Raw genomic sequence first — 23006 nt, forward strand, 5'->3', positions numbered from 1 at the left:
TTTGATTAAATTAACTATTATACATATATCACTATACCATAGTTGATTTAGATCTTGAATAAGGGATTTATTATTCCAGCAATAGTGGTTAGTTAATATTTTAACAGTTACAGCATTATAACAGTGCTGTCACAGACCCCACTGTCCCCATAAGCCCCTGACAGCATGTTTTACTTTGTTGCATTCCCTGACCTTACTACCACTCTGTGTTGTGTCATTGTGAGGTCTCCCTCTCTTGGCCAGTTTGCTGCTCTACATCTTCTGCTTGTTTAAACATTAATACTCTATGGTGATAGACAAAACTGGCATCAAAGAGCTGATGCTGTTTAAGACTAACCTTGTATCTTTGGTAAAAAGTTTCTCTTGAACGTATCACAAAGAAGCCTACTCTATATGTTATGACATATATCTTAATGGAGTTTGAATGACAATCACAGTTTTCCAAGTTGTGGATAAATCATGCCTTCAGAGCATACATTACAATGCTGACATTTCCCCCATTTATGCTGGAATATTTGCTATATTGTTTATCTTTTGACAGTTAAATATTTTTCTATATCGATCGAAATTTAATAGATGTAAAATTATATAGGCAAAATATTTCACAGACAAAATATACTTCAATGGAGAGGATTAATGGGTATGAACTTAGATGGATGGAAAACAAAAGATGAGCAGAAATAAGAGTATTTTACTGAAATGCATCAATTAAACATTAGTATTTACAAAAACACGAATAACAAAATGCAAACTATTATGCATTTTGTTATATTCTGAAATCACATTTTTTTAAACAGTTTAATAAAAATTGGCATTTTTTTACTCTGGATACTAGTTTTTCCTGCAGCAAACAAAGAGCAGCCTACATAATGCATATACAGGCACTGTCATACTGGAGACTCCCGCCAAAAGAAAGATGATCATGTAGATCCATGAAGGGTACGGCACTGATGCCAGAGACGGGAACTCCTTCTGTAAAACACAAAACATTAGTATGATTACTTAATTTGGTATGCTATGGCTGCATGCTTAGGATGACATTAGTAGCTGATCACAGTTTATGTGCTTACAGAATTAGGATCCCAGACTAAGTAGGTGAGTTCTTCTTGGAATTGTGTCACCAGGTAGAAAACTAAAATAAACAAAATGATTAAAGGACTGATGAGCCTCCATGAAACTTGCCAGAAGATGGAGGGCTTATGTCCGATCATGAACTCCAAGTCCTCATTGAACCTGCCACACAAGGGGGTTTTAATTAGATTTTGATATATGGTATACCTTTATGTAATCTGGAAAGTACCTTCATAAGAGTATTGATCTTTCATAGGTTTTTAATAAAAATAGATGAATTACTAAGAGTAAACATAATCAATAAACAATTTCAGGCCACAAAAAACAGAAGAACCAACTTAAGACGTTAATATGTTCCACAAAGCAACGGAGAATTCATATAGTTGAGTGGCATTTTCTTTAATATTAGTCATCTTTTTAGAACGTAAATATCATAGTGTTTATTAGTGTAGCATTAACTAAACACAAACAATGGTTAAATAAGACCATAATAATTTATCATTCACAGAGGGATCGCTGCCATCTACATGATAGTAAATAATAACAGGTACAGCTTGAGGACTGCCTGTTCAAACACAAACAGCAGGATATTCTTCATTCTTATGAGGACTGAGTGCTATAGTTATTCAACAGTAGGCAGTACAATATCATAAAATGCCACGTTAAGCATTACATTCACTTTGAACACTAACCTGTCTATGCCGTAGATGTGAACAACAGCTATCATCTCAAGAAATCCAATGACCAGAAGTGAAATAGATGCACTAAAGTTGTCAAAGAGAGTTACCCAATAAATCCCTGAATGCTGTGCAAACAGGAGACAGATGACGAAGGAGACAGCACAGCTTACTCCTAAAACATACGTCAACAAAAACAAGAGAGCTTGTGTTAAATCAAAAATCAGTATTTCTGTACAGTAGCCTTGAAAGCTGAACACACTGCAAATCAAGTAAAACCTAACCTACTGTCCCTTTCTTTGATGAAAGAAGGGGCAGCAGCTACTTAATTGTTGGATCTGTGTTGTTAGCGCTGTGTAGGCGCTGGTGTGAAGTCTAACGACACAAGTTCACATTCTGAGATAGGCAGAAAAATTATCTGGCTTGTTGTTATTAGTTAAACCAGTCACAATGGTCGTGGATGAGGCTAAGATACGGATACAGCGATAGTGCCTTGTAAAAAGCCATAGTTAATAGGTAATAAGTGCATTATACATTTTTTTAAGATGCTTATTAACATTATATGTTAATAAGAATAAATAAGTGTTAGTAATAGCATCATTAACACATTTGCTGTAAGATAGAGACATTTATAAGCAATTATTATTTTCATCTGTAAGCAGTTAAATAAGCGTTTATTGAAGTGTAGAACACACTTAAACAGCTTTTTTGTAATTGTCCATTACATTGAGGAAAATTGTACAATGCAAAAAAATATTCTGAAAACCATGACTAATCACTGCAACACAATAAAAAAAAACATAGATAGATCTTGATCTAGATAATATGAATTCCATTAAACAATGTATTGATAATACATCTCAATGATCAGAAACAATTATGTTTATATAGTCATCTTTGCGGTCACATTTGGTTGCCATTTATGTAGTGATAAAGGTTATACAATTGTTTTCAAAAGAGTAGTCCTAAAAGATGTTTTGTGCTACGGTGCTATAATATTGTATTAATATGTAATTTATATTCACCTGTATTAGGCCCTTAATACTTATTAACTATCACTTATTACAAGGACCTTAATATGAAGCGATGCAGTGCAGTGAGTTCTCAGTGATACTGTACATCTGCCAATTTCTAAATTATTTTAACTACAAAACAGAATACCAGTCAGTGCTTCTTGAGGCCATTTTTTAGGGAATATATTTAGGTCTTTTAGTGGGACCACCACTCCCTCAATGTCACCAAACAGGCTTGAGATTCCCAGGCAGAGAAGCATGATGAAAAAGAGGACAGACCAGATTGGGGAACCAGGCATCTTGGTGATAGCTTCTGTGAACACAATAAAGGCCAGGCCTGTTCCCTCCACTCCCTGTACAAACACAAGTTAGACACAATGCAGATGAGAGCAAAAAACAATAACAGTATGGAATTTTATAGTTATCAATCATTTCAGTCACCTCACTGAGAAGTCTCTGCATGTCACAGGTTTTGATGTCCAATCCAAGAACAATATCAGGAGAGGAGCTGTTGAGATGATTAAAGGCTGCCTCGTAGTTACTTGGAGTGATGCTGTCTTCAGGGAGCTCAAATGCATTGGATAATGTCATGATGTTACTATGGAGAAATGTATCACAAATTAGTAGCTCTGGATAGGTGGAGTCAACATCACACATCTGAAATATATTTTTGGCCCATTAATGTTATAAATTATAAATGAATTATAACTTTTGTTTAATCCAGTTTTAGTGGTCTTGAATTTCATTCTTTGCAAACTTCTTCCCTTAAAATACTCCTCAAAGAGAGTAAGTAGAGTAAAATAAACTTTATCACTCTACTCCAAAAACCATTGAAACCCACATGATGCAAGTACTCACACACTGATACAGTTGTCATATTTCTCGGTGGCCCTGAAGCCAATGATGGAGTAGGTGACTGCTGCAGCATAGATTGAGGTGAGGCCAGTTATGACAGTCAGCATCACAGCATCTTGTTCACAGTTGTTGCTTCGGAAAAGAAAAAAAAAGAAGGCAAAAGATTTGGGACACACTATGTCTGAGACTGGCAGCTATCCTTACTGCTGTGCAGACACAGCACAACACAACAGGGTTTCTACAAATGTCTCTTACTGAACAGGGTTGTAGCTTGAGAAGGAGATGAGGCCTCCCCACCCTATACCAAAAGCAAAAAACACCTGAGCACCTGCATCCAGCCAAGTTGTCGGTTTCATCAACTCGTCCACCTGCAAGAGTGAGGCATAGACTGTGGTGTGTCTTTTGTTCTATAGAGATATCACTATCTATTCAAGATTTGAAACATACATCTGGTGTGAAGAGGAACTTTATTCCACTCAGGGCACCTTTAAGAGTCAGTCCTCGGATCAGGAAGATGGCCAGCACTATGTAAGGCAGGATGGCTGTGACGTACACTGCCTGAGGTCATGGCAAAAAGGAAAAACGTGACATAATTGTGTTGATTCAGGAATGCATATTGTTACTGAAAGTTTGACAAACCTTGCCTGAAGTGCCGATCCCTCCCATGTAGCAGACACACATGACACTCCAGGCAGCTAGCAAGCAGAGAACTATAGGCCAGTGGATTCCTCCAGAGTCCGCTATAGAGGCCGAACTATTCAGAGTCACTCTGTAAAAATAATAATCCACAGTGGAGCTCCGTTGACACTCTGGGACAAACCCTGAAGGGGAAAGTGTTTTAATCAATAGAGCAGTCAAGTAGAGTTTTGGTGCTTTAAGAGTATCTCTGTGTGTATATTCAAATACCTGTCCCATTGTCATTGAGAGGACACTGGGTCCAAGGCAGCGGGTCTTGAAAGGAATTGAAGAGATACCACATGATCCAAGCCATTAAGGTGTTGTAGTACAGCCCAATCAAGAAGGACACCAGCATAGAGGCTATACCTGAGTAGAAAAGAATCATTAACTTATATCACACTTACAGGAAAACATAAAGTATATTCATTAACAGCTTTGTTATTGTTGCTGTGGTGCCAAGGTTTTGTTTCGTTTTTGCTTTTTTTACTTACTTATACCTGTAAGGTAAGGGCTGACCGCCCTCCACACTCCAACGCTGCCTTTCCTGAGGCGCTGACCGATAGCAAACTCCAACAGCAGGAGAGGCATTCCTTCCAGCACCAGCAAGATAACGTAGGGAATCAGAAAGGCACCTGAAAAATGTATGATCAGTTAAAGATATCTTTGCATTCTCACATCCATCTTCAGTTGTCTGACAGTGTTAGCATTCTCAAGTGGCACATATGGGAATCTTTTCTATTTCTTTCCATTGACCTAAGGGCTTCTACATCTCATTAAAAAAATCACATTATTCAATTGTTAGATTAGCCTCAAAGATTTGTCTCAATCTACAGTATTTAATTTTTACATTGGACCGCTTAACATAGCCACTTGTGAATAGAAACACAGATATATGCAGAAAGGACACATGAAAGGATTCACAATTCTGATATCTACTATCAGTATTTGCCTTTTTAAACTAATTCTGCAACACTGATACACTAAGTCCCTTATACACGAAAGATAGAAAAAATGCCATTCAAGAATTGACCATACATAGACAGCTCAATCAAAAGATGTCACTTTGACATTTTTATCTTAGGTTACCTCCTCCGTGACTTTGACACAAGTAAGGGAATCGCCACACATTGCCAATCCCAATGCAGTAGCCCACACAGGTCAGGATGTACTGGGCTTTGTTGTCCCACTTGGGTCTGTCCCCAGCTTCCTCCTTCTCCATCCTGTCCAGATCCTCATGGGAAGGGATCCTGTCTTCCAGTCCTGGGTTAGGGAGGACCAGCCTCATGGCTAGATGTTACACTATGGTTCTTGGAAGTAAAAGTGAGGGATATGTGTCTGCAGTGGGGAAATACGTTTATGATTTGATCTCTTTATTTGGTGCTAAACACATATTAGCCAATGCACATCCTGCATTTATGATTTTATGCACCGTTTATTACCACCATTCATTCAGTTTAATCAAACATTCAACAATAAACAAGCCTCTGTGATACTCTTCTTCTAGGACAATGGTTATCAAACTTTTTTCAATAATGTACCCCCTTTGAAATATTTTAATATATAAGTACCCCATAAGGTACAGAACATCAGTGTCTATTGTACAAGGCTAAACAACAACCTTGGAACCAAAAAAACTCACTCAAAGGCTACATTTCAAATGCATTTATTATTATAAGTAGAAATATTTTAGCAATTTTGCACGACATTTTTTAAATTAACAGAAAATCTTAAGTACCTCCTGCAGTAATCCAAAGTACCCCTAAGGATACAAGTATTCCCATTTGAGAAACACTACTCTAGGGTGAAGTCATTTTATGAGTAGGCCTTGTGTGACATTATGTACTGCAGGGCTCATCACTACTACCAACAAATTCACAATTTTGCTAAAATGCTACAGAGTGATAAAACAACCAAATACAGAAATGTGTTGCAAATACAGAAAACATAATCTCTATAAACAGATTATGTATATCAATGCAGAATCTATAAGCGAAATGACACGATTTGGGTAGAAGAAGTGGTCTGATCACTGTTTCGAGTCCAACTATTATTGACCAATCATATGAGAGCATGCTTTGGTTGCATGCTGTAAACGCTCCACATGGAGGGCTAATGAGGCGGAACGCACTGGGCAAAGTGCAATCTCAGAACATTTAATTAGCCTTTCATTCTTTATCTGCATTAATATGGAGCTATCTGTTTATAGAGCCGACATCTCTCAACTCCAACTTCATTCTCATATCTCAAATTGCTAATCGGACTGTAAACAATGACCTCCACTCGGCAGAGGAAGTCTTGGGCCAGATATCCCCCAGCTAAACCAGAAAGCCCAAAACACGGGCTATTGCACCCAGAGGCTAAATTGTCATCAGACTGTTAGCCAGGTGATACCAACCATGTACCATGTGAATATGTGATACCAACATTATTATACTATTGGCTTGCAAGCTTTGTTAGAAGCTGGAACTAAATGATTACTATTTTACACAGACAAAACAAACATTAGTATTGGACCTGTCAAATAAAAAAAAATATTAATTCACAATCATATTTGTAGTAAGTGTAACTTACTGTATTATACACCTTTGTAAAGCTCTGTGGATGTTTTGTTTTTGAAATTATTTGTCTGGATAAAAACTTCAATCAAATCAAATCAATATAACCATAAAGCCATATGTTGCTAGAGCAGCAATGAATTTGCACAAAATATGAGCAGAAATACAGTATTTTCCTTAGGTGCGTCAATAAGAAATACCATTGTGCCTCAGGACATTTATGACTTTTGAATTCATTTTGTCACTGTTTTTTTCTTGATGCAAACAAATACCAGCATAATGCATACACAGGCACTGCCAGACTGGGAACTCCAGCTAAAAGAAAGATGATCACATTGATCCATGAGGGGTAAGGTACTGATGCCAGAGATGGGAACTCCTCCTGTAAACCCCCAAACAGTATGATTAGTGTATTTTTTAAAAACATATTTATACTGTTATACTGAAAATACACATAAATAAACATTTATGTCAATTTGCCAGTTTAGCCATCTTTGCTTATTTTCAACTGGGCAGGTTAGCCTGACCTCACCAGACTAATTACAAATGCATCTTAGTCTGGAACCTCTGAGTTAATCTTTGCTTGCCAAGGGATGTTGTTAACAGTTCAGAGCATAATACCCATGGATGCAATTGGATAGACCTACAACCAATCACAGCAATGACATGCGATCTACAACCAATCACAGAAACGAAACAGTGGTGCTAGGTCCATGGAAAACAGAGACGGCTGGCTCACAAGCTTTCTCAAACTATGGCTTAACAGTACACTAAAATATGTTTTTGAGGTAAATCATGCTAAATAATTATAGACATAGGCAATACAGTTACAGAATCTTGGAGTGTGTTTTTGACCTGAAATTCTTTCCAATATTTGTTATTAACTTAAATTTTTTTTCAATGAGAATTAAATGTTACCCAGATATTTGAAATTAGATACCCCAACTTAAACATTAGGTGTGAGAGTTTTTGTTGACTTGTTCTCTTTATGCATATGACATCGGTAATCATCGCTGTGAGCTTATATGAAGCTTGCTGTTTGGTCATTACGTGTATATAAATGACAGTATTATCTGTGCACATTTGAATTACAGACTAACTGATTTCAGTAATTTACGTAAAGGCTGAAAACGGGTCCCCAATATGGATCCCTGAGGTACACCGACATTACAAGTAAGGGCTGATGACAGCGGTTTATCTTGCCCTGCCCTAGGATTATATTAATTAAATTATATTTGGTAGGTAATGACTGTCCAAACTTTGTTGATGGAACTTTATCTATTGACAAGTTGCTTATTATTAAAGACTGTACCACAGAGTAACATTTACCTAAACATGATTAGCGTGTCATATTATATGCGTATTTTGCAATTATAGAACATTAGAGAAAAAGACAACATAAAGTTGGGAGGGTTAGGAGGATCACATTTTATGTGCTTACAGATTTGGGATCCCAGACTAAGTAGGTGAGTTCTTGTTGGACCTGTGTCACCAGGTAGACAACTAAAATAACCAGAACAATTAGAGGACTGATGAGCCCCCATGAAACCTGCCAGAAGATGGAGGGCTTATGTCCGATCATGAACTCCAAGTCCTCATTGAACCTGCCACACAAGAGAGTTTTAATTAGATTTGAATATACTGTATAATTTTACTTAATCTGGCAAGTACTGGGCTAACAATATATTTTACAAAGCATCCTTGCCAAGATAGCAGCAGCACACAGAAGACAGAACATGGAGGTTACAAAATATATTGCAGTCATCCACACACAAGACTTAAATAGCTTTGCCATCTCCATAAAGCTTTGCTTAATAACTGGCCCGGAATAAGCTGTGAAAGCTGTATGGTTATTTTACAGCAGGATTCAAAATGAAACATAGACTGACAATGTGTTGCAAAAAATGGTTTTATTACCAACCTGTCTATGCCGTAGATGTAAACAACAGCTATCATCTCAAACAAACCAATGACCAGAAGTGGAACAGATCCAGCAAAGTTGTCAAAGAGAGTTACCCAATAAATCCCTGAATGCTGCGCAAACAGGAGACAGATGACGAAGGCAACAGCACAGGTTACTCCTGAAATGCATGTCCATAAAAACAGGAACTTAAAACAAACAAACCAAGGACATTTCATTGGGAGATGAAAAACTGAGGGATTAATTGAGCTGATTTTTAAACTCATGTTACCAGTCAAAGCTTCATGAGGCCATTTTTTAGGGAATACATTCAGGTCTTTTAGTGGGACCACCACTCCCTCAATGTTGCCAAACAGGGTTGAGAGTCCCAGGCAGAGAAGCATGACGAAAAAGAGGACAGACCAGATTGGGGAACCAGGCATCTTGGTGATAGCTTCTGTGAACACAATAAAGGCCAGGCCTGTTCCCTCCACTCCCTGTACAAACACAAGTTAGTCACAATGAAGATGAGAGCAAAAAAAAAAAACAATTTGGAATGTGATAGTTATTCATCAATATAGTCACCTCACTGAGAAGTCTCTGCATGTCACAGGTTTTGATGTCCAATCCAAGAACAATATCAGGAGAGGAGCTGTTGAGATGATTAAAGGCTGCCTCGTAGTTACTTGGAGTGATGCTGTCTTCAGGAAGCTCAAATGCATTGGATAATGTCATGATGTTACTATGGAGAAAATGTATCGCAGATAAGTAGCTCTACATTTTAATGGGTGACTTCATACCCTGCAAGTCTATGTTAATTCAATGACCAGTCCACACTCGCTTTAAAGTGACTCCCTTCCTGTTTTGACTCCAATTTAAAACTAGGCGAGAGTGTGGCTAAAAGTCTATTACTTACCCTCCTTACCCTACCTCCCCTCACAAGACTAATGATAACCGCAACCACAACTTATGTGTTGGCATGTGAATGATGGGCATAGAGAAAACCACAGACCATCTTGCAATGGGATCCAATCAGCCATGATGACAATCGGAGGAGAGATTGTGGGGATGTGCTCATATGTTATCACCCCCAGATTTTATGATTTTTTTCCAACTGCTTTTGAACATTTTCATCTGACCAAATCGACAGCAAACAATCCACCATCAGACCACCGCAAACCAGCTTTTTATGCTCGTACATGTGCAATCGTGCAATGCCAAAGCTCACCTCTCTCAACCGGGAAGTGAACCATGCCATACTTGTTAAACAAACTAGACTTTAGCCGTGAATCGAGCTTTGGCATGTAGGAATGGTAAGTGTGAGACTTACACACCAACAGTTTTGTGACTTCATCTTGTACCATTATCAAGCCAGAGCCATAAAGTGGAGGGGCCCAAGCCTCTTCTCTACTTCTGATCCCCCTTGCTGGGTGGAAATCTGCATTATTGTTTGTCAGTTTATCAAAACTGAAAAATGAAAAGGTCCACTTAACGCTTTTTTTTAAACTTTGAAATTAACCATACCCACTCACAGATAGTTGTGTTGTCCTCAGAGTGTAAAGCAGAGTAAAATATAAAAAAAACATTGAAACCCACATCATGCAATTACTCACTCACTGATACAGTTGTCATATTTCTCGGTGGCCCTGAAGCCAATGATGGAGTAGGTGACTGAGGCAGCATAGACTGAAGTGAGGCCAGTTATGACAGTCAGCATCACAGCATCTTGTTCACAGTTGTTGCTTAGGAAAAGAAAAAAAATGAAGGGACACACTATGTCTGAGACTGACAGTGAGCTGAATAACAGTGAAGCTGCTGTTGGTTATAAAACACAACATGACTCCTTTAAATGTCTCTTACTGAACAGGGTTGTAGCTTGAGAAGGAGATGAGGCCTCCCCATGCTAAACCAAAGGCATAAAACACCTGAGCACCTGCATCCAGCCAAGTTGTTGGATTCATCAACTCGTCCACCTGCAAGAGTGAGGCATAGACTGTGTGAATTAATTTTATCAGCCTTATAATTGGCTGTTTTGCAATACCTATTTGAAACATACATCTGGTGTGAAGAGGAACTTAATTCCACTCAGGGCACCTTTAAGAGTCAGTCCTCGGATCAGGAAGATGGCCAGCACTATGTAAGGCAGGATGGCTGTGACGTACACTGCCTGAGGTCATGGCAAAAAAAACACTGACAAATTCATCAAATTGACAAATATTCATTGTCCAATTATAACTCAGCAACCATAAGGCACAGAGTCCCATCTGTGTTTTTGCCCTCTCTAAAACTAAAACACAATCTTCTTCTTCTACTTCTTCTACTTTCAAACCAGTAATTTTTACAAGTATGACTTTTTCCAATTATACAGATAAAATTAGTATTAACAAGCTCATCATTGGTGATAATTACTGCCTGGGACCTGCAGCTTTAACCTAAATCTTTTAGCACATCATGCAACATGTGATGTAAAGAGAGGGCTGATTATCTGATTATCTCCCACTGTCTGAAATCAAAAAGTAATACAGAATTTGAGTGGGCCAGTAAATCTGTTTTTACTGTAAATAAAAGAAAGTTGGACAGGCATAGTAACAGTAACTACAGGAGGCAGAGCTAAGCTTATCGTCAGTTTACTGAAAGTTTAACAAACCTTGCCTGAAGTGCCGATCCCTCTTATGCAGCAGATTGCGACGACTGTCCAGGAAGTTAACAAGCAGAGAACTATAGGCCATTGGATTCCTCCAGAGTCCGCTATAGAGACTGAACTATTCAAAGTCACCCGGTAAAAATAGTAATCCACTGTGGAGCTCTGTTGACATTCTGGTACAAATTCTGAAGGGACAACAAATATACTTAAGCAATGATGATATTTGGGTGGATCGGTGTCCATGTGAATATATCAGTTGAAAATGTGTGTCAGTACCTGTCCCATTGTCATTGAGAGGACACTGGGTCCAAGGCAGCGGGTCTTGAAAGGAATTGAAGAGATACCACATGATCCAAGCTATTAAGGTGTTGTAGTACAGCCCAACCAATAAGGACACCAGCATAGAGGCTATACCTGAATAAGACAGCATCATTAATTGTGGTACCATGCTTACAGGGAACTTGCTATATGTTGATAACTTATGTTTTATTGTTTGGAGGTCTTTTTTCCAGAGCCTGTTTTACTGACCGACACCAGTCAGGTAAGGGCTGATGGCCCTCCACACTCCAACGCTGCCTTTCCTGAGACGCTGACCGATGGCAAACTCCAGCAGCAGGAGAGGCATGCCTTCCAGCACCAGCAGGATCAGGTAAGGAATCAAAAATGCACCTGAAAAATGTCTGTGATTAGTGGTTGGGAATGTTTGTATTCTACAATGTCTGTAAACATGACATTCAGGACATTGTAAAAATATGAGGCACAATCCTTTTTCACTCTGAGATAAATATATTTGAACATGCAGTGTTCGGTCCACCCCTTTGTTCCAGACTGGGATATCTGAACAACTATGGGATAGATTACCAATAAACTTTTTACAGACATTCATGGTACCCAGAATACTAATCCTGCTGACTATGGCCTTTATTTATTTAGCTTTATTTTGGGTCTTATGCTAATTGTGCTAAATTTGCCGAAGAAAGATTCTGAACATGGTTAGCATTATTCCTGCTAAACCAGCTCTCCACATGTCAAGGTTTCATGATGGATTATGTAGACTTTTAACTAATTGGTATGAAGTGTTGCAGATGACAACACACATGGATTTTGGCAGGGTTGAAATGTGTTATGTAATGCTTAATAGTTAGGTACAGTATACACTTAAATGTTAGAGTTTTTGTTATAGACCTAAATGTCTGTGATAGGCCAGGTTTATGACTTAATCTATTTACAGATGTTTTCATTTAATGAGTTTTTGTATATCAGGTAGATTACATTGCAAACACTCGCAGCAGGGTAAAATGGAACATTGCTGATATTTCATATCCATCAGCATATTTTCACGTTTACTGTGACTCATGACATGGACTATGGACAATGGATTTATAGGCCAAAGCAGTTAACAAGTCACAGAAAAACAACAGATTCTATTTTTACATGCCTTTTCAAACCTGCCCCACTTCCTGTGACTCACAGTGTCCCACTTAACACATCAACCACACACACATGCACACATGGATGAAGTATGAATACAGTCTTCGCATTCAGCCTCAACTTAAGCCAATATACAGCTCTGTCTGAAGCTCAAATCTAATGCTTAAGGTTAGCCATTACTTCAAAAGACTTCTTATTATTGATAATCATTCATATAAAATGATGGTGATAAGATAATAAGCGATCTATTAACTTTCCTTTTAGCCTTAAGGGGCGGTACCCTTTGTATGGACCAGTGGTTTTATTGTAAATTAACACAGTTTTTATATTTGAGATCATAGATACACCATAAAATGCCATACATTCCAATAAGATCACAATAAATTCACTCCTGGGAACCTCAACCACACTGTAAATTTTTGTCTTACCTCCTCCATGACTTTGACACAAGTAAGGGAATCGCCACACGTTACCAAGCCCAATGCAGAAGCCTACACAGGTTAGGATGTACTGGGCTTTGTTGTCCCACTTGGGCCTGTCATCTGCCTCCTCTTTCTCCATCCTGTCAAGATCCTCATAGTTGTGAATCCGGAGATCCAGTCCTGGGTTAGGCAGTACCAGTCTCATGGTGACCACAGGCAGTGAAGCAGTGGCTACCATTGTACAGTTGAACAATTAGTGAGGGTAAGTGAATGTGAGCCACACAGGAGCACTCAGCAATGTTGAAACAAGTTTATGATCGTGTACTCTATCTCTTGCTGGCTATTGATTAGCTTGTTATTGCACACTTTGTTCTTTTGTCATTTTGTATAGCTATTCAGGCATTACATTTAATATGTAAATGTCAAAGATTAATGTAAAAGTAAACCTAACATACTGATGTTAAATATTTAGATTCTTTTGGGGAAACATCAGTTGATCCCACTCAACTGATTGGCTTAGCTTGGTAATCTTATATAAGTGGAATACGGTATCCTGGCACAACCACAAATTGTTTTATTTGGTACCGATAAAATGAAGAAGAGATGTCAATAAGTGAGGATAAGAAGTTGCTTTTAAGCATTTTTTTTACTCATAGACTACAGGTAAATAGTGACAGGTGTAGCTTCCGTGTCTGAAAATGAGACCAATGTGAAATTGCCTTTAACCTGCAGTCTTTTTTATAGGTTGGCAGGATGCGACTCCACTGGTTACAAAAATAATTTAGATTGCACAGAAGTCTATGGAAAAATCACCCTACTAGTCCCTCAATTTATTACATCAATCAACACTTTCCAAATAACTTTATGGTCTTAATCATCATTTTTTTTCAGTACATCATAATGTTAATTTTGTAAATGATGCTCCAAGATAGAGTTAAATAGACGATAAAACAGGGCATTTTTTCGGGCGTGTCTACCTTGTGATTGACAGGTTGCTGTACTAGCAACAGAATAGAGGTTTTGTAGTTGTTTTTAGGTGTTGAAGTCTGTGTTAAAGGCTTCATACATTGACCATCTCACAGTGGGTTTTTACTTAATTTAAGTGAGTTGTAAAACAACACTAATTTCCTATTTTCAACCGGCTCTGCGTCACTGCAGCCCGACAGTACATGCAGATGAACAGAACCAGCCCCCGATTGGATTGCCCTGCTCACCTGCTGGCAATAGTCCACGAGTTGAAAGTTGTCAGTTTCCCTCTTTAGCGTTTGGTTGGCACAGAGCCAGTAAGACGACATTGGCTTAGGACTCAGTTCCACCCTCCCATACAAAAATGCTGACATCCAGGTTCAAAAAAACAAGATGGCAACGGGCAAAATGCCCGACTCAAAGCTTTAGAACGGTAGTACACAAAAAAATGGGTGACGTCAGGGTAGCTACGTCCATCTCTTTTATACAATTTATGCTTTTAACAAAGCCAAGCTGCCTACTCTGTTTCCAGCCTTTGTGCAAAGCTAAGTTCATCGGCTGCTTGCTGTAGATTCATTTTTGGTGCACAAACATATGACTGGTATTCTCACAAAGTGAATAATCGTATTTCCTGAAATGTCCAACTATTACTTTAATGTAAAACATACATTTACATGTCAGACTAACATCACAATTGTATTTAACAATTAAAGTCTTTGCCAAAATGATATTATTTTACACATTATAATTTAATTTTACTTCTGTTTTCCACAGATATTGTCAGATGTCAGTAGTGAGGTCTTCTCTCATCTTTCAAGGCACAAGGAAGAAAAAAGGCGTAGGCATAATATACAAACAAAAACAAAAAAAGTTCACATTCATTTTGTTATTAAATATTTTTTAATTAAATATAAGAAAAATCTATCTAAAACTTCATTTTGTCTTTCATTTGTATCTTGGCAGAGATGGTGTCCACTGTGCCATCACTGCAGTCCTTCTGCTTGCAACATTTGTTCTGGATGAATTTGAAGAGGGCGACCCCTGGGATAGCTAAGCTGGGAATTCCTGCCAGGATGAAGATGATGGCGTAGATCCAAGTAGGATATGGGCGGGGTTCAAGGGTGGGGAATTTCTCCTACGACAAGAGTAGGAAAACAAAATTTACAGCAACATACAACACACAAGAGGTCTGAAAGGACGGAGGTGGATTTCTACCGCTATCAATACTATATTTAGATTAAAGTTATAGTGAACACACATGCAACATGCTATCTTGTCAGCAAGTCGGCTAAATAACAATGCAAAGTGGGAAAGTGAATAACTGGAATGGCCATTTTCAAAGGGGTCTCTTGACCTCAATATATCTGAATGAAATGGGTGTTATGGGTACCCACAAGTCCCCCTTTGACATGGCCACATTATGATATGTCTGGGGCCAAAACCATACAGTTTTTCTCATGCAGTAAAATGCTCTTTTTGCCTTTTCTTAAATTGGTGTACTTTAATATTTCCACATTTAATTCCAAAACAGTCTTGGAATTAAATAAATGTTGTATTTCTGGAAAGCCAAGACCGTTGATACAGTAAGCCAAATTGTATTGATCTGTGAAGATGTTAGTGCCCATAGTAGCCCTTTCATTATAGTGAGGCTCATGAAACTTTTCAGCCACAAAGTAGAAACCTAGGCCATTCTGCGGATTGATGGCTTTCTTAGGTATATTGACAAAAAGGTGGATTCAAGCAGCTTTCAGAACCGCCAACCAATCGCTGAAAATGCAATTCTTGCAGAAATCTATTTTCAAGTGGCAAAAAGAAAATGGTTAAATGTAGCCAAAAACCTACATAACAAATGGTATCAACTCAAAAGTTGCTGCAACAGCTAATGACACATAATGTCACTGCAAAATGCTCTAAACCCACTGTACACTTTCACAATTGTTTTTTTTAATTAATTCATGAATTATAATTTTTTTATTCAATTTAAGATAACTGAGCTGCATTTCCAATGAATTCTTCATCAGCTTTCAGATCACACCACTTCTATGTGACATCTACTGTTTACCTGTTATCTCCCCCTGAACATCCTGCTAAGAGGTTAAAGTACTGGGATGAGAACACTTACCGCCTCCTGGTCCCAAACCAAATAGGTGAGACTCTTGCTGATTTGGGTTACAAAGTAGAAAACCAAGATGACGATCATAATGAGTGGACTGATGAACCTCCAAGTCACCTGCCAGAAAATATTGGGCTTGTGGCCGATCATAAACTCAATGTCCTTATTAAATCTGTTTGGAAGCAAAAAGAGGAGACATAATGTCAGCTGAGTGTGTATGAAAGCACCCATAAAAGACAACCTGTACTTTTATCAGATAAAGTCAGTAAATAAAGTAGCCTGTGTTTTCCATTTGTTAAAAATGCACTGGACTTATAAATAATAAAACTCCAATTTAGTATCCTTGAGTCTTCAAGACTGGCAGCATGAGGGATAATGCAATATTTTGCACATTTGATAATTTATCAGTAATATTTTATGGCTTTCATCAACACTATTTTTGAAACTGAGCAAAGATTGCACATTTCCACATTCCTAATCATAGTCTTGCTACATCGCTAGACACACTGAAATTGTTTATCTCTCCTTTGATGACAGACACATTATCTCTGTTCCAAGGTCAAAATACAGTGTTCTGTTATTTCCTGCTTTGTTAAAAATGATGTAGCCTCACTTAGTATCAGACACTCTCACTGATATGTCCAGCAAGTGCTGCCTAATGCATGTATGACAGTAACAAGATAAAGCGGGGTGTTCTCACTCCCAACTTGTGAAATACCATTGCTTGATCAGTTGCCCTCGGCATCTGGTACAGACGCACTGGACGTTTAACTACAACCCCAATTCACATGAAGGTGGGACATTGTATTTAACATAAATAAAAACAGAATACAATATTTTGCAAAAATCCTTCTCAAACTATATTCAATTTAATACACTAAATGTTCAAACTGATAAATGTTATTGTTTTTGCAAATAATCACTCATTTTGAATTTGATGCCTACAACATGCTCCAAAAAGCTGGGGCAGGGTTTGGAACATACCACAGGTGATCAGGTTAATTGGAAACAAGTGAGTGTCATGATTGGGTATAAAAGGAGCATCCCTGAAAGGCTCTGTCGTTTATAAGCCATGGGGTGATGTTCACCACTTTGTGAACAAATTTTTGAGCAATTAGCCCACCAATTTAAGAACAGCATTGCTCAACGTACAATTGCAATCAGTAGATTCAGAGAGTATGGATAAATGTCTGCACATAAGCTGCAAGGCCGAAAACCAACAATGATACCCATGACCTTCAAGCAGGTTTAACGGTTACTATGTTAGTTTAACATGCTAGCGATTTGCTAATTAGTACAAAAGTGGTTAATAGGCTATTACCTTGAACACTCTACCAATAATCACTTCTTGGATGGACTCACCTGTCTATGCCATAGACGTAGACAACAGCAACCATTTCACTTAATCCTATGACCAGAAGGGGGATAGAGCCAGCAAAGTTGTCAAAAAGAGCTAGCCAGTAGTTTCCAGAGCGCATGGAAAAGATTAACCCAATAGCAAAAGAGATTATGCAAGTCAGACCTGGGGGAAAAAAAAAAATATTAAAAGGGGTTACACTGAATCTATGCTCTTATACCCACATGAAAACTGTTTAATATTCAATTGGAAATTCAAAAAATTACCACAGAAAATTTCTTTTGGCCAACTTTGGGGCAGCAATTTGAGGTCCTGCAAAGGAACCACCACTCCCTCTATGTTCCCAAACATAGTGGAGAGGCCAAGGCAGAAGAGCATGATGAAGAAAAGAACAGCCCACAAAGGAGAAAAGGGCATTTTGATGATGGCCTCTGTGAACACGATGAAGGCAAGACCCGTTCCCTCCACGCCCTGGAGGAGTATTTCAACTATCACTCTGCCAGAAACAGATAAATTCTTATGTCCAATATTTTAAAAATATGTACTGACCTGACTGAGGAAAACCTGAATGTCACAGGTCTGTAACTGTAATCCTTGAATGATATCTGGATTTGTCTGGTTGAGGTGGGTCAGAACCTCATTGTAGTTGCTTTCTGTGATGTTGTTTTCTGGATAGTTAAATGCATTCATCAGCTTCCAAATGTTGCTAAAAATAAAAAATAAAAAGCACAGCAAGATGTGTTCAGTCTTTACGAAGGATTCCTAATAACTGTAACCTAATAACATCTTTTGTGAAATTCAAAACTCACTCTGCTGTACAGTCGTCAAAGTTTTGCGTGGCCCTGAAGCCGATGATAGAGTAGATAACCGTGGCAGAGTACACTGACGTGCAGCCATTAATGATAGAGATAAGAACGGCATCCTGCTCACAGTTGTTGCTAAAAGACAATTTTTTTGATCATGTGAGGAGAAATGTTCAAAGGAGGGCTCATTGTGTGACTGTGCAGTTTAGGCAGTTACTCACTGAATAGAATTGTAACTGGAGAAGGATATGAGACCTCCAAAGGCCAAGGAGAAGGAGTAGAAAACTTGAGCACCTGCATCCAACCAGGTCTCTGGATTCATTAACTCATTTATCTTAAAAAGAATAAAAAGCATCTCATATAATTAGTAAAACTTGCTTTTCAGAACTGAACGTAAAAACTCCTTCTACCTTCTGTCCTAGATAATGTTAATAATTAATATATGATAGTACTGTACATCAGGAGTCCGATATGCTAGGACACGCAATAAAACCAGGACATAAGAAGTTTAAAAATGATTCTCTGTTATGCGCGATCATATAAAGTAACTGGATAATTAATCGATTGCTAAATTGCATAATGTTTCGAGTATTTATTAACTCTTTTGAAGTGACACCCTGTGTCAAAAAGCACCACTTTACAGGACCAAATCACACCAAATACTTTAGTTTTTCACATTTCATGTAACATCCACTTGCATGTAATGAATCAAATCATCAGTATGTGTCAAATAGTTCAGCTAACTGCTGGCTATAGCCTTATATCTAGAGGACAGTTATAAGAGTAATATCTTCTAATCTAACACTCAAGGAATCAAGTTTATTTTCCAAAATGTTGAACAATCGTTTTTTCAAATGCATGAAATTAATTATACTGACAAATGTTGGTTGGTATGTTACAACCTAGCTCCCACCACAGCTACTTCCTGGTTGAGCCAATACGGAAGTGCAAAAAATGGCATTTTGCAGAATGGCCACTAGGGGCAGTTTTCATAATAGAGCAATTTCTCAATGAACCCATGTTAAACAGGTCGTTTTCACATTATAATTAAACCTTTTTAAGGCCTTGTAAAAAAAACATTATAGTCTGTATGTTTAGATCATATCTCCATGACAACACTGAGGGGATGAATTTTTTGTACCAGGCTAGTTTTTATTTTATTTGACGTTAAAGTTTATGAATAATTAGGGGCACGGTCTCTTGACTGACAGCTAGCTGCTGGCCCTCACTTCTCCTTGGCGGTATACGTCCCCACGATGTCACCTCAATGCCCTTTTTTGGTAAGAGGAAATGAGGTGGAGTCAAAGTCTGACAAGATGGCAACTCCTGTAGGCGAGTACGATCGGATCAAGTTAAGAGAACAGATAATGACGTAGAGGCCTCGTCATTTTTTATACAGTCTATTGTTACAACAGTGCTTACATCTGGTGTGAAGAGGAACTTGATCCCCTCTAGAGATCCCTTCAGAGTCAGTCCTCTGATGAGGAAGATTGTGAGGACCAGGTACGGCAGAGTGGAGGTGACGTAGACAGCCTGAGAAAAAAATATATACGTGATCCAAAGGCATATCTGTATATTTAAACCAACATGCATGCAAAAGGGCCTCAGATTATTCAGATGTACAGTAATGTGACTTTTCAGACCTTTCCCGTGGTCTCGATGCCCCGGATGCAGCAGACATAGAGCACAGTCCAAGCAGCCAGCAGAGCTAGCACCATCCACCACTGTACACCTCCAGACTCATCGATAGCTGTTGAAGTGTTCAGAGTCTCTCTGTACCAGAAGTAGTCGACAGTGCTGCTCCGAGCACACTCTTCCACCAGACCTGCGATGGGCAGATAAGGCAACTTCAGCAACCTTGGAAATAAAAGTTACCACAGACAGAGCTAATGTGGATTTCTTTTTCTGACTGTTGTCTTAATGTATAAAGGCATACCTGTCCTGTTAGCATTAAGAGGGCAATGGCTCCAAGGTAGAGGATCTTGAAAGGAGTTGAAGAGATACCACATGATCCAGGCCATGATGGTGTTATAATACATACCCACCAAAAATGAGACAAGCAAGGATGCAATACCTGTAAGAAAAAATAACAACTATTCTTGCGTGTGTTTTTTTAAACAGAACTAAGTTTATAGCCATCCTAGCCTCCTATGATGACATAGTTGTCTGAATGGTAACTTAAGATTTGAAAAAACTGACGCAAGACTCGCTGCCCGACAACCTGTCCTAACCTTAACCTTTTGGGGTGGATGGCTATCCTCAACCATCTAACCTTAACCATCTTACCTTAACCATCCAAGGTCAATATCTAACCATCTTGCTAGAGTTTCAAATGTCTTGGGTTACCATCTAGACACGAACCACAACGGCAATTCTAACATGCTGATGTTAAGCTGCCATAGTGTTTATATGTTCACTATTTCAGTTTAGCATGTTTGCGTGCTAATATTTGCTATTGAGAACTAAACACTAGAATATATACAGCTGATTAGTTTTGCATGCATTTGGTCATAAAGCAGAGTATATGATGGCACTTGCTGAAGAGTTACAGGATCACCGAAGTGATCACAATTCATACTGTGGGGTACATGCATTTCTGTTCCAAAGTTTATGGAAATCAATCTAATGAAACCCGAAGTGGACCTCATGGTGGTGATTGAAAGAGGGAAAGTTAGAGAATCGCCAAAAATCAGGATAATTAGGGACCACTAATGCCTATATAACATTTAACTTTAATGCATTAAATAATTGTGTCGATATTTCATTTGGGATCAAAGACAGACCTACAGACCAATATTGCTGTCTCTAGAGAAACACAACCTAATATGCATGTTTATTTTTTATTTTTACCCACCAACTCCAGTCAGGCATGGATTGATTGAGCGCCACACTCCCACGCTACCCTTCCTCAGGCGCTGACCGATGGCAAACTCCAGGTGCAGTAGTGGGATTCCCTCCAGGACCAGCAGGATAAGGAATGGGATCATAAACGCCCCTAGGAGTACAGCATTCACATTGTAATAATAAGTTAACAATGTGTCCAGTGATTCACTTTAATCAGCATTTTAATGAAGGTACTTAAGTTTTCATCAGTTGACTTTATTCACAAACTGCTCTGTGAAAACATCCAGAAACTGGATAAAGCATTGTACACGGTTTATATCCTGCACTAGGTACTATATAAACCATGAATAAGGCAGACACATTCACTTTTACATCATGTTGAAGCTTGAAAAAAATAATTTATTCCAGCAGTTTTGATATGTACTAAGAAAAGCTGGTTATTTTAAAGATTCAGTTATTCTGTTTTAAAGAATAAATCCGTCTGTTACAATCCAGTCCACTATAATTATAGATGTTATGTACTAAGCTCAGTATACTGAACCTATCTCAGTTACTGAAAACAGGTAAAACACATTTCAATCTTTTTGATAATTCATTCACCCATTTTCAGCAGCTCAAGCAGAGAACACCCAGTCTAATGCCAGCCTACCTCCTCCATGGCTTTGACACAGGTAAGGGAACCTCCAAACATTGCCAAGTCCCACACAGAAGCCTATACAGGTGAGCAGATACTGGGCTTTGTTGTCCCATTTGGGCCTGTCTCCTGCCTCTTCCTTCTCCATCTTCTCAAGGTCCCCATGAGAGGGGATCCGATCATCCAGTCCTGGGTTTGGAAACTTCAGCTTCATGGTGGCTTCTTGTAAACGTAGCCAGATTCAGAAATTGTAATTCTTAACCAGTTGTTGGTTTTGCTACTTTTCTTAGAGCCTTCGGGGTGTCGAGTCCGCTCTCATACAGTCTCCTCTGTTGAAACTGTTAATGATTCTCCATGGACTGTCTCTATGAGTCTTTTGCACCTACTGTATGACTTGGGAAAGGGAACTGGGGTATGTACTGCAACCTACGGCACCTGAACTGAAGTTATCAGTAGCTCATTACAGCCTGTGTTGTATTATGTGATGTCAGCAAGTTTTGCGGGAAAAAGGTGCAACCTTCTTGATAATGGTTAATACATCACATGAGGTGCCGCAACCAGCACTTTTCCCTGAAAGATGCGTTTGTGACAAATGGAGCATTGTATTCCATGTTTACTTACTATATCACTCTCCTTAAAACCATACGTTTTTCTTGATGGCCAAAAAACACATCAATTCATGTTGAAAAAGTAAATGTTTTTTTGCTGAAAGGAAGAATGCAACACTCTGACACACAATCAGAGGAAACACATTTTCCATCAGTAATCCTTATCTCAACTATGAGGCCATGGCTTCTCCAGACCTTGGGTACTTTGATTGTTTTATTGCATGGATACTACTCTACTTCTACTCAAGCACATCATATTAGTCTGCACAGGCAAATGCAATCCACATTCTCTCAAATTTGAAATTCAAATGATGTGCCAGCCTTATGTTTTTTTTTGAGTAGTTATCAAAATGTTAGAGTAGTATCAGAAGGGATTTTCCAGACTTTATTTGTATCGTAAAAAAGATCTGCAGTTCAATTGTTTAGCAATTCAGA

The 23006-nt window shown here is 38.5% G+C and overlaps 2 protein-coding genes across 2 annotated transcripts; both read right to left on the reverse strand.

Annotated features, from left to right (window-relative positions):
* Window positions 1-831: 831 nt before the first annotated feature.
* Window positions 832-13451, reverse strand: LOC310955926 (uncharacterized protein; the record flags this gene model as incomplete). Its single annotated transcript, XM_083926006.1, is given in 24 exon segments — window positions 832-972; window positions 1071-1233; window positions 1764-1923; window positions 2910-3124; window positions 3126-3359; window positions 3620-3748; window positions 3872-3984; window positions 4064-4174; window positions 4256-4437; window positions 4523-4660; window positions 4786-4926; window positions 5381-5581; window positions 7126-7231; window positions 8291-8453; window positions 8771-8930; window positions 9042-9246; window positions 9335-9491; window positions 10363-10491; window positions 10610-10722; window positions 10806-10916; window positions 11397-11578; window positions 11670-11807; window positions 11922-12062; window positions 13253-13451. Coding segments are annotated over 24 exon segments (3732 nt in total).
* Window positions 13452-15137: 1686 nt separating this feature from the next.
* LOC310955843 (sodium-dependent neutral amino acid transporter B(0)AT1-like) lies at window positions 15138-22177 on the reverse strand (the record flags this gene model as incomplete). The annotated part of the gene is made up of 12 exons (XM_083925905.1): window positions 15138-15347; window positions 16335-16497; window positions 17688-17847; window positions 17949-18153; window positions 18232-18388; window positions 18492-18620; window positions 18707-18819; window positions 19908-20018; window positions 20129-20310; window positions 20422-20559; window positions 21340-21480; window positions 21979-22177. 12 exons carry the CDS (start codon window positions 22175-22177, stop codon window positions 15138-15140), a joined length of 1908 nt encoding a protein of 635 aa, XP_083782031.1.
* Between the last annotated feature and the right edge of the window lie 829 nt (window positions 22178-23006).

The sequence above is a fragment of the Echiichthys vipera genome (genome assembly GCF_963691815.1).
Source record: "Echiichthys vipera genome assembly, chromosome: 13".
In the NCBI taxonomy this organism is placed as follows: domain Eukaryota; kingdom Metazoa; phylum Chordata; class Actinopteri; order Perciformes; family Trachinidae; genus Echiichthys; species Echiichthys vipera.